At 28.8% G+C, this 13,354-nt stretch overlaps 2 protein-coding genes across 2 annotated transcripts, besides 2 other annotated features; both read right to left on the reverse strand.

The window, feature by feature from the left end:
* Positions 1 to 1,836: 1,836 nt before the first annotated feature.
* Positions 1,837 to 1,869: a mobile genetic element.
* Positions 1,870 to 2,212: 343 nt separating this feature from the next.
* TVAGG3_0590620 (uncharacterized protein) lies at positions 2,213 to 4,444 on the reverse strand (the record flags this gene model as incomplete). The annotated part of the gene is made up of 1 exon (XM_001321654.1): positions 2,246 to 4,438. One exon carries the CDS (start codon positions 4,436 to 4,438, stop codon positions 2,246 to 2,248), a length of 2,193 nt encoding a protein of 730 aa, XP_001321689.1.
* Positions 4,445 to 4,717: 273 nt separating this feature from the next.
* Positions 4,718 to 5,914: a mobile genetic element.
* Positions 5,915 to 9,110: 3,196 nt separating this feature from the next.
* Positions 9,111 to 10,780, reverse strand: TVAGG3_0590640 (ankyrin repeat and SOCS box-containing protein 4 family; the record flags this gene model as incomplete). Its single annotated transcript, XM_001321655.1, has 1 exon — positions 9,131 to 10,780. One exon carries the CDS (start codon positions 10,778 to 10,780, stop codon positions 9,131 to 9,133), a length of 1,650 nt encoding a protein of 549 aa, XP_001321690.1.
* Positions 10,781 to 13,354: the final 2,574 nt, after the last annotated feature.

A 13,354-nucleotide genomic window follows, 5' to 3' on the forward strand; every position in this document is an offset into this window, starting at 1 on the left:
TTTCATTTTTAGGAGGAAATCCAGAGATCATAAGTGAATGTTTGAAATATCAAGACCCAGGAAATGAATGCATGAGATATGCAATTATTTCACACAACATTGATTTTGTTACTTTCTTGATGAATGAATACGATTTAGAGATAAATTTAGAATTCTGTGGAATATACAAAAATCTTGAAACCTTTTTAGTTTATTTTGATCAAACTAATGATTTTAACAAATGCTTTGTTTATTCAGCGATTTTTGCCATCCCATCCCTTTGTGAATATTTTGCTGCAAATGTCAATAAAATTGATAATTTTGTAGATATGGCTCTGCTTTATGCAACATTAAAATATAGTAGAGAAATCGTCGAACTCCTTCTTTCACATGGTGCAAAAGTTGATATACAAAATGATAATGGAGAAAACGCTCTTCGTTTTGCTACTCGCAATAATGACAAAGAAATAGTTGAGTTTCTGATTGCACATGGCGCAAATATCAATGAAATATATGTAGATGGAAATACTGTTCTTCATTATGCAACAAAATTAAATAAAAAAGAAATAGCAGAACTTCTTATTTCACACGGTGCAAATATCAATGAAATAGATAGAGATGGAAATACTGTTCTTCATTATGCAGCAAAATATAATAAAAAAGAAATAGCAGAACTTCTTATTGTACATGGTGCAAATGTCAATGAAATAAATGTAGGTGGATATACTGCTCTTCATTATGCAGCAAAATTAAATAAAAAAGAAATAGCAGAACTTCTTATTTCACACGGTGCAAATATTAATGAAAAAGATAAAGATGGATTAACTGCTCTTCATATTGCAGCGGTATTAAACCGTAAAGAAACAGCGGAACTTCTTATTTTACATGGTGCAAACATCAATGAAAAAGATATAGATAAGAAAACTGCTCTTCATATTACAGCGGAATTAAATCGTAAAGAAACAGCAGAACTTCTTATTTCACGTGGTACAAATATTAATGAAAAAGATATAAATGGAAGAACTGCTCTTCATTATGCAGCAATTCATAATAAATATGAAATTGCAGAACTTCTTATTTCACATGGCGCAAATATCAATGAAAGAGACAAATACGGGAAAACAGCTCTTCATATTGCAGCAGATTATAATAGTAAAGAAACAACCGAATGTCTTATTTCATACGGTGCAAATATCAATGAAAAAGATAATGGTGGGAAAAACGCTCTTGATTATGCAAGAAAATATAATAATAAAGAAATAATCGAACTTTTTATTGCACATGGTGCAAATTAACCACTTTTATTTGATGATAACAACCAAAATTTAATATCCAATAACTTTTTTCCCCGTCAATTAAATCTATCGTTGTCGAAATTTATTGTTTTAGAATACGATAAAGCATCATTTATGGTTTTTATTCATATATATATATATATAAATCAATTTAATTAAAAATGAAATTAGGTGTTTATATCACGATTCTCACTTCAATTTTAGACACCTTTAAACACTTTGACCATTTGGATCATAAATGATATTTTTGTGTGGTACATAGTTAATTAATAATTGTTCAAAGGATTGAACTTCTTGAAAATGGTGAATTCCTAACAAAGAATGAATTAGTTATATTTGATGAAATCCGATCTGAGAGTAATTAATGTAAGGGATCGCGCAAACTATAAATAAAATAAAAGTCACTCCCGAAACGAAAGTCAATGAATTTGCCAAATTTTAGTCTAAAAGTTTGCAGAGTAAATGTAATCTACTATTATATAAATAATCTCAAATAGATAATGTTAAGCGGACAATTAATGGCTCACTAACTTAGTTTACAAAAATGTATGATATTTACTCCTTAAGTGTGCACTTACCACTTTCTGACATTTTCTCAATTTTTTTAACACACAAGCTTTCTATCCAAATATTCTAAGGTCAAAAGCTATTATGTTTTTTCAGGAGAAAGTAACCATTAATCATTATATAGTGCCTAATATGGCTGTTATACATTTCTGCTGTTAAAATATAGATATATTGATTTTTAAAGAGCATGTCAGATTGTAGTAAGTACATCCTTAAATTACTGACAAATAAAGAACAAAAAATTAATTATATTTACTTCATAAGCCTTCTTCACGAGGTCTTGATAAGATTTGGAAATAGTCAAAAGATAGAGTATGATGAATGCATATTATATTCACGTTTTTTCATAAAAATATCAATTCAATCATAGAGGGAGAAAAAAAAAACAACATATTTATTATTATTTAAACAATTTCAGTAAATGAAGGGGAACAAGCACTTCTAGGGAATTGGAATGGATGGCATCTTAATGAACCAGACACAATCATTCCCAAACTCTTTTCAAACTCGCGATAAACATCGTAAGAGTTGTAATTTTTGCTAATTTTGTCAACAGACAAAACAATCGATGGAGCTTGTGATTCTTTATGTATATATGAATAAACAAAGATCACAGGCCTTGTTCTGCTTTCTTCCTTTGAGAAGAACAACTCAGGGATCGTGTACTTTTTAGTTAAAGTCAAAATCAAATCCGAAAAAGCTTTCATCGAATTTTGCGCGTCAAATTTCAATTTCATCATTCCTGCGTGGAAAACAAGTTGAACTTCGTTCTTCGATGCTTCTTCCACTGTCTGATACAAATAGATACCGAACAAAGGTATCTTTATCGTGGAATTCGCGGAAATAAAGATTAATCTCCCTTCACAAATAATAATTGAACAAACACCATTGGAAACAAAGCGGAAAACAGGTGGAAGCATGCTATTTACCTCATTAGGACCCATAAACAATGACATGATTCGTTCTCTAAGGAAAGGATCCCATTCAAAAGAGTTTCTGTCGAATTCTTTCGATTCTGTAATGGTAACTCTGAACATTACGTAGGGTTTCCTGGTTGCTACTGGTTCTTGTCTTCCTTTACTGGCTAAGGAGTTGAAAATATCATCAATTTGGTTCTGATTTGGAAGATATCTTTGGAGATTTGCAGTAATTGAGTAGAGTTGATGACCAAAAGTAACTGTTGCTACATTAAATAGGACACAGATGTTTTTGATCCATGAAATAATAACGGAATTCCCAATTACGAAATTTAATGCATCCAAATCATGGAGTTTTTGAACAATGATGGGGAGTTCACCAATACTTTTATGGAAAGCTTCCATTTCATTGGATTTCACAATCCTATTGATCACTTTTTCAAATTGAGAAAGATCAGGATTATTTTCGAGTTTATTCAGCTCAAGATTGATCATTTCTATGTTCTGAACAATCAGAGAGGCCAATTGTACAGCATGGAGCTGTTGGTTTTGCGATTGGATGAAATTTCTTAATAAATTATGGAGACAACCGAGAATTTGAATATCTATCTTCACGAAATAGGTAAATCTTGTTGTATACAAGTAAGGAATATCAGCGTATTGGTAAGAACCGAAAAGAATTGGTCCAATTGGAAGATTTTTTATGTTTTGCAGATAATTCTTATCAGAATAATCGTAAGGAAGTTTCCCTTCGAAATCCGGTATCAGTTTGTATCTGCTCGACAAAAATGAGATCATTTTCGGTCTGTTGTGAATAACTGCTTGATGCAAGGGAGTTCTTCCTTTTTCGTCAATGCTGTTGGAGTATCTGTCCAAGTACTTGGCAAAATTCTCGTAATTGTCCATTTTGATGGCTTCAAATAATGGATTTGGAAGTCCTAATGAAGATAAAATGTAAACAAAGTCAGATTGATATAAATCAGCTGCCAATTCAAGAGCTGTTCTTCCAGACCAGTCTGTAGCCTTAAGATCATCGCAAATCTTGACAATTTGTATTAAAACATCGATATTTCCTGTATAAACAGCTAAATGCAAGTAAGTAGTACGGACGGGTAATTTGTCAAATATTAGTACGCTTGAAAATTCTGGTGGGACTTCTGAAATCGTGATTTCTATATTATATGAAATTTGTAGTGATAAAATCCTTTTTATGATGTTTATATCTTGTTTTAAGATTGCATAGGCAATTGCTGTAAGTCCATATTTATCTGGAACGTCTATTGGCACTTCATGAGCGATTACCATTTGCAACATCGTCCAATCGCTTTGTAATATCGCTAAAATAATACAATTTCTTCCATTTCCATCTAAATCTTCGACACATTTGTTATTTGCTAGTATACTGACTAATCCTAAAGCTTTATTATTAATTGCAACATGTAAACAATTCTCTCCTATCTTATTTTTATATGAGAAGTCTGGATTGTATTTCATAACATACCAAAGACTTGCGTCAATACATTGGTTTTCCGCTAAAATCATTAAAATTGAACTGTTTTTCGAATCTATTCCTGTATTTGGAGGTATTGAATCGATAATTTGCTTAAGATTTTCAGTGTTAGGTGCTTTAGCTGCATTAACAATACTTTTCACGAGATTGCCTTGGTTGATATCCGACATAATTTCTCTTTATAAATTATTGAGTGATCTTTCTCCAGAGCAGATCCACAAATTTACTTAATGAATATATTTCTTAATATTTTCAGTATTATTTGCACAATTCAACTTCAATTCACTTCACTTCACAATTCGAATAAAGAGGGTCTTATTCCAACTGAAATAAATAATAGGAATTTGGAATAAACTCCAATATACGAATTAGGAATATTCATTTCCAAAAGCGAATTAGGAAATGGAATTAAGAATTGACTAAATGAAATAACAGACTGATTAGTTTACGAGAAAGGGACAGACTAGCCCATTGTCACTTTTTAATTTAGCAAATGAACGCTTATGGAGTGGAGTTTTTGGGTAAATCTGATTTGCTTATAAATGAAATAAAATCAAAAGAAACCATATTGGCATTATATTATGCAAAAATAAATGATCTTACTTAGTACTTTTAAAGTTAATTTCAGAAAAAATTTGACACAATGGTATCCGGCACATACAAGTGGTGTACAACCAAAATATAAGTTGGTTTAAACATATATTGCTATATCTCATGATCTTACTTAGTACTTTTAAAGTTAATTTCAGAAAAAAATTGACACAATGGTATCCGGCACATACAAGTGGTGTACAACCAAAATATAAGTTGGTTTAAACATATATTGCTATATCTCATGATCTTACTTAGTACTTTTAAAGTTAATTTCAGAAAAAAATTGACACAATGGTATCCGGCACATACAAGTGGTGTACAACCAAAATATAAGTTGGTTTAAACATATATTGCTATATCTCATGATCTTACTTAGTACTTTTAAAGTTAATTTCAGAAAAAAATTGACACAATGGTATCCGGCACATACAAGTGGTGTACAACCAAAATATAAGTTGGTTTAAACATATATTGCTATATCTCATGATCTTACTTAGTACTTTTAAAGTTAATTTCAGAAAAAAATTGACACAATGGTATCCGGCACATACAAGTGGTGTACAACCAAATCTTCGACTCGATGAACTTGTCATCGAGTTATATTCCAGTGTTGTTCCTTCATTCCTGATTAAGTTGCAAATTAAAGGTCTGGATTCAGAGAGAAGTGTTAAAGTTATCAAAAAAGTCACAAGAGATTTCGAAGAAATGACACAATTTAAAAAAGTCGAATGCATCAGTATGCTTGAAGCTGTTCAGAAAGGTCTGAAAAATGATACACTTGATCCCAACATTGTTTACTCAACATTAAAAATATTATTGCAAAGAAAACATTTGATTTAATAAACATTTAATTTATTATAATTAATTTTTTATTACAGTATAGTAAAAAATGCTATAAATAAATTATTATATTTTATTAAAATGTGACTTTTAATAGTAAGTGAATAAAATAAATCAGGAATTGGGAAAGAAATAAGGTTAATTAAAAATAATGAAAATTACAAGTTTAAGGTTAATGAAAAAGTGACAATGGGCGAGTTTGTCCCCCACTCATTAGTTTACTTATTTAAAATGATCGTGTTTATCATGAAGGATGATTATTTTGTCTAATTCTGATAATAATCATGAATCAATTTTCGATTATTCCGAGTAAACTTGTAACATTAACATAAGTTTAGTTTATTCAGCGATGTTTGATATTCCATCTCTTTGAATATACTTTTTTCACTTGAGGCAAATATCAATCAAAGGGATCAATTTGGTGGAACTGCTCTTCATACTGCAGCACAAAATAGTAATAGAGAATTAATTTTGTTTCTTCTAAACCATAGTGCAAATATCAATAAAAAAGATGAAGAAGGAAAAACCGCTCTTCATAAAGCAGCATGGAATTATAATAAAGAAATAGTTGAATTCCCCCTTTCATATGGTGCAAATATTAATGAGAAAGATATTGCTGAAATTACAGCTCTTCATATTGCAGTAGATAAGAACATTGAATCGGTATTTCTTATAATTTGATTTTTGTGATATAGGAATTAAAGCTGGAGGGAGAGGCTTTTTTTATTTACGGGCGTGTCAAAAATGGTTTTTGCAAAAAAGTGCCAAAACAGGGTACTTTACATGATGAACACTTAAAAAATAAGGATATAAACTATTTATTGATATAAATAATCAGAATTAGGATAGAGTGTGAACATATTTGAGTTTGATCATGATATGAGTATTTAATAAAATTATATATTCACAATATATGTAAATTACTAATTTCTATAATGGACCTTAGTATACTTGTTGTATAGTCAAAGATTTCATATATGAGATGTTTGTAACATAAGTTGAAAATTGGATGAGATTATAAATTTAGACTGATATTATTTTCAACTTGTAAAATTTATCACAATAACAATGTGTATGGTTATATTATTCATATCATTGATAAAAAGAAAAAAAGTTAGTTATATTATTATAAAAAAGATTTTATTCTAAGTATTCTTTGTAGTTTAATATTCATCGTCTAGAAGAAAAGTACTGAATGGGCTGAATGTGAAAATGTTGATCAGTGTTCAATATGATATTGAAATTTGGTAAAGTTGAATTTTTCACGTAAATGAAGAAGTTAATAATTCTTAGCAATTTTAATGAATAAATCAGTAAATGAATTGTTTGTAAGACTGTTTTTTTTTATTTGATAAAATAATTATAGAATATCTCCAAACTTACTAGAAAACCTTTCTAAAAGTATGAATTCTTTCTTGTGAGAAAATGAATTTGAATCAAAATCGAACTTTTGAATATATAAAGTTGGAATTTTGATTGGAAAGCTGAGAAAATAAGTAAGTTTGCTTTGCATTCTTTTTTATTAACTATTTTAATATCTTTGTCGATGGATAACTTTTAGATTAATTCAATTTAAAACGTTAACGAGAATTGTGTCTTTGAATAGACTGATTACTGATGCAATAAAGTAGTTATGCAGTAAAAAGTAGAATTCGGTAACTAAAATCCTAATTTTACTGTATCAATGAATGCGGTATATGAATCAGTATAGATTCATTGAGCAAAAATGATTAAAATACCTCTCTTTTTTCTAATTCATTTATTTTTATATCATTATTAGTGCAAATAGTCAGTGTTATGTTAAGATATTAACGCTGTTCCAAAAAAATAGTAATTTATACGTTTAATATGAGTTGCATTAGCAAAAAAATGCATTGATGGTAAAATTAGCTAGAATTGATCCAATTCAAATTCCAAATTTTTTTCAAAATAAAAAAAATTAATTTAAAATTTGTTAGAAAAACTATGAAAATCATGATTTTATGAAATATTTAGAATATTTTAAGAGGTTAATTATATTTATTTTTAGATAATAAATATATTTTCCTATGGAAATTTGAAATTATAATGCTTATATGATATAAATCTATTCGAAAATACGCGTTTTTAGACAAAATCTCATAGAATATGACTATACATTGAAAAATATCAACTTTCCAATATAGATATTAAACAATGAACATCTTATTTAACAATTTTATAATTAAATCTTTACTAGGACTGATATAGCATTTAACACAATTCAATATATCAATAGTCTTTTCTAGACGAGTCATATTTCGGAGCTAATTGATAAATTTTTATTACAATTTCAAATTTCAGGTTATATATTCTAAAATATCAATTGATATCACAATCATCACAATCAACACAAGCTTTTACACTATTTACAATATATAAATTATTAACAAAGTTCATTATTAAACAATTTTGTATTAAATAAATGCAGTGTTTTATTGTTGAATATGAAAAATAAATGTCATTCTAACAAAATTTTAAGCTTATATATTACGTCCGTCAAAACTGAGAATAAAAAAAATTAATAATTTAATAAATTGATTTTTTATTTTAATTTCATATGTAATGATCTATACAAAACGAAAAAGCGTCATGCTCTATACCAGATCCGAATTAATCTTCATAAAAACTTCGAATCAAATATTTTTCGTATTTAGATTGCATTTTCTTCATAATAGTAATGTAAATATGACGACAAAACTAATATTTTTCGATACACCTTAGTGTAAGGGCGTCGCTGCTTAAAATTTTTGTCGTTTTTTTTTGATGATTTGGAACTTAACCAAATACATTTTTATAATAACAGCATTATTTGTAATACGCCAAATTTATATGTTCCAAGGGATAAATGGAAATAACTCGAGTATTTATTTGTAAATTTAAGTAAATCTCTTGTCGTTTTTTTAAAAACTTGATTTTCAACGATGAAGTCACGCAATTAGGTTCAAAGTTTCATGCCCTATAGTCAGATTTTGTAGATGGAATAGTAGCTCCACTAACTCTAATCAAATCTTGCTAAAAATGTCACTTTTTCGCACATTTTGGCACTTTTCCTGCAAAAACCATTTTTGACACACCCGTAAATGCAAAAAGCCCCTCCCTCATTTTTTACATTTCAAAGCTAGATTTCGAGAAAAATTGAAATCATGATTTTTTGAGTGGCAATAATATTTGTAGCTATATGTAGTATCCAAATAATATATTATAGTGCATTCTGAAGTTTACACTATTTTTACAAATTATCAAAAATATTTTGGAATATCTTGCATAACCCGTTATTTGGTACCATTTTTAATTGACTGAAACCTAGCGGTCATTCAATTTATTGTGTCGATGATTCAAAAATTTTGAGACATTATTTCTGAATTAATTCAATCTTCATACAAAGTGTGAAATATGTTTCTCAATGATTACAAGTATAGTCTGGAAATATGAGTCTTTATTATTATAAATAAATAAATAAATAATAATAATAATAAAAATAAGGCGACCCGCTCTTGAACCTTAGCCTTTACGAAATTCAACATGACAGTCTTGTCTTGTCTTGTCTTGTTTGATTTAAGAATTTCTGCAGTTTCTTTGTAATTATTACTGACTGCATAATGAAGAGGGGTATATCCATCTTTGTCTTTAGCATTGATATCTGCACCATTTGAAATAAGAATTTCGGCTGTTTCTTTGCTATTATACCTGGTTGCATAATGAAGAGGGGTATATCCATCTTTGTCTTTAGCATTGATATCCGCACCATTTGAAATAAGAATTTCTGCTGTTTCTTTGCTATTATTACTGGCTGCATAATGAAGAGGGGTCCATCCATCTTTGTTTTCAGCATTGATATCTGCACCATTTGAAATAAGAATTTCTGCAATTTCTTTCCTATTATTAGTGGCTGCTAGATGAAGAGGGGTCCATCTATATTTGTTTTCAGCATTGATATCTGCACCATTTGAAATAAGAATTTCTGCTGTTTCTTTGCTATTATTACTGGCTGCATAATGAAGAGGGGTACATCCATCAGCGTCTTCAGCATTGATATCTGCACCATTTGAAATAAGAATTTCTGCAGTTTTTTTGTTATTATCACTGGCTGCATAATGAAGAGGGGTAGATTCATCTCCGTCTTTAGCATTGATATCTGCACCATTTGAAATAAAATATTCTAAAAGTGATGAAAGATGGAAATTAGGAGAATAAACAAAACATGTGTTGATGTCATTTGTTTGGTCCAAATAAACTAAAAATGATTGAAGATTATTGTATTGAGAACACAATTTTAAATCAATTTTTATGTTGTATTCATTCATCAAAAATGTTACAAAATCGATATTGTGTGATATTATTGCATATTCCATGCATTCATTATCTGGCTTATGTACTTTCAAGCATTCATTCATAATGTCTGGATTTCCGCTCAAAAACGAATATCTAAGACATTTTGGAGTGATTTCTGATTGAAATTTCGTTATTAAAAACTTAAAACAATCAACAGATCCATGATAACAACATAATTCAAGTAACGAAATACCTCCTTTTGAATATGGATATAAATCACTTTTTAATTTTTGATTTTTATCAAATCCTTCTCCTTCTGTAAAATTTATCAATGATATTTTGTCATCATCCATAATAGATTTGTGAATTGTATTTTGTTCGTGAATTTCAGATGAATAATGAGCATCTTCAAAATCGTTAAAAAATTTTCTCTCATTTTCATTCAATACTATATTGTATTCTTTGTAGAAAAGGTAATTAAAAACTTCCCTGATTTTGTTGACCTGATTTAGATGGTATTCGTCAACAATTTGTTTGACAATCGCTAAATATGACTTCATGAAGCGGTTGTTATAAATTGAAAGTTCGGATATATCATTTATAATCATATCAGGCTGAATTTGATAAGAGTCAATCAGGTTTTGTTTGATTTTTTTGTAAATTGCGTTGAATTTTTCTTCGTCATTTGTTTTCAGCCTGTACAAAGCATCGTAGACATCATTGTATCCTGTGAGGATCTCCATCAATTTGTCATAATGGGCGTGGTTAGTTTCTCCCTTGGACATCAATCAAAAATCTTACGATATCATAATCTTACATACAAATTTCGAATTTCGAAAATCTTAAGATATCATAATCTTACATACATACATACTCGTAATTTTTCATAAATTTCTCGATACACATTTTTTAAAGGTACAGTCACTTCCTTCCAACCAAAATTTTGGCCTGAAACTCTAGCTAGAGACTATACATAGCGTATATATGTAGATGTTTGAGTTTGGAGAAAATCAGCTAATACAATCTTGAGTTATATTATCTCCACGAATTTTCTACAGAACTCACTTATACATCGAAACGAGATGATTCAGTACAAGAAGTAGATCAGTTTTATATCATAAAATGAATCATATATCAAAATAATGCGAAGAATTGAAACAATTTACAATATTGCTATAAAATTGAAGCTTACTATATATCGAACTTTATAAAAAGCATATCACGGATCTCATATATTAACTACAATCTTAGAATTACGTTTTGAATCTTCTAAATTGAAGATAAAATAGACTAAAAACTTGATTTATACTCTTTTTATCAGAATGTTTTATTGATTTAGCTTACATTTATTCACAATCTAACACGTTTGGTTCAAAATTACGTATTATTTGGATTGATATTTGTGTATGAAATTATACTTTAAAATTGACCGTTAAATTCATCATATCATATGATAGGAAGTAAAACTGTGGTACTCATTCTGTTCTATTTCACAGATGAAAATTCCAAAAAAAATTCGAAAAAAGAAAAATAAATATCAAAGCTTTGATTTTTCACCAGGAGAAATCTATTTTGAATATTTTTTGGAAAACCAAGATGAAGTATTATTGTACAAACTTGGAATTCGAATCATTTCCAAGTGAAAAAAGCCAATAATTTTTGATTTCCATATTAATTATCTTTATTCTTCAATACAAAGCAAATTAGATCTCAGATATTTTGATAAAAATGATATGTGCATTAGGAATTTCTATATTTTTTAAAGTAAATAAATAATGTCTTTATTTCACCAACAACAAGTAAATATAATAATCGTATCTAAGTTAATCCATAAATGTTTCGTAATTTTTATTGTCTGTAATATCAATTAATAACATTAGATAAGATATCAAATTTCAATATTAAATAATTCTCATGAAATTAGAGTAATTGTCTGGTGAATGAATATTACTTAGTAAGAAATCACTTCTGAAAAACTTCATGAAAGCATTTAAATATCGCAATTTAATCTCTCCAGAAAAATTGTATTAGCCGAATTACTGCATATTTCAACAATGTATTCACCATTTGAATGCGATTTATATATCTGATTATCTAACAAAAATTTTGGCTGGATACCATGCAGTGGAAATTTCATTTTTTATTATATGCTTCTAAAACGTGATTCATTGTTTTAATCATTTTTGAAGCTATCTTATTACTGTGAATGGTTTTTAACGATATTTACTGAAATTGCAGAATATAATCAGCCCGAAGAGGGTTCATCCGAATCAATATGCATTGAGAAAGTATAGATGGCTATGTTCTATTGCAATGTCACATTGAAGGCTTTTTTAATAAAATACATAGGGAGATTGGACGCATGTAAATACCCTAGATATTTTTTTTTTGAAATAGTCCAACTCGACTTTTTTCAAATTCAGAGACTTTAATTAGGAAAATACATAATAGCATATAGTACATATTACTGATATGGGTTTAACTTGTTTGACGGTTATACTTAATATCATCTATTGAAGACAAAAGAAATACCTTATATAATAGTATTACTAACACCCTGCACACTTTCAGACCAAAAATTAGTAAACTCATTGATTTTGGTTTGTGGAGTTTACGTATCGTTGAAGTGCACCCTTTAAATTTCATGCAACAATCATACGTGCTCACATTAATTATTTATTTGATTTAAGTAACTTTCAATAACGTCCTACCTCTGTTAAAGAATTGCAATGGTAGTTTAGATGTGCCAGTGAATCATGAAGTTAAGCAAAAGTATTCATATCCAACGGAGTTTCCAAAATGGACAGAACCAGTAGAAGAACTATCTCTTGGAATCACCCAAGACTCCATAAAATTTAATCGAAATTGCAAACTATTTCAATTTCTTCGATCTCAATATCCCTATAATATCAGATTGGTAAAGCATTCCAATGATCGGCTTATGTTCAAAGGTTGCAACTTGTATATCTTCAATAATCTTCTATATCTTAACATGTTTGTTAAGATGAATGATGATGAAAGAAGTTTTTGGGAAAGTATGCAATCAAAACCTTCATTCGTTCTTTGAACGCGTGTAATTATACGATGGCATGTGAAATTCTCAATTTATATGCATTTCTTGTAGGTGGAGTCATATACAGATATGCGAAACTTATAGGTGCAGAAGAAGTAAGCGAAGAGATCAAAACATTCGCAAAATGCTTCAGAATGTATGATGATTTTGTGATCAATCCATATGGGAATTACCTAACTTTCAATTATTCAGATGGTATGCAAAGAAAATATTTTATTGATCCAGATATCCTCCATTGGAAATTGTCTATGATGGTCCTGTTTTTGAATAAAATTTCTTATTTTCC

The sequence above is a fragment of the Trichomonas vaginalis genome, chromosome II, assembly GCF_026262505.1.
Source record: "Trichomonas vaginalis G3 chromosome II, whole genome shotgun sequence".
Taxonomy (NCBI): domain Eukaryota; phylum Parabasalia; order Trichomonadida; family Trichomonadidae; genus Trichomonas; species Trichomonas vaginalis.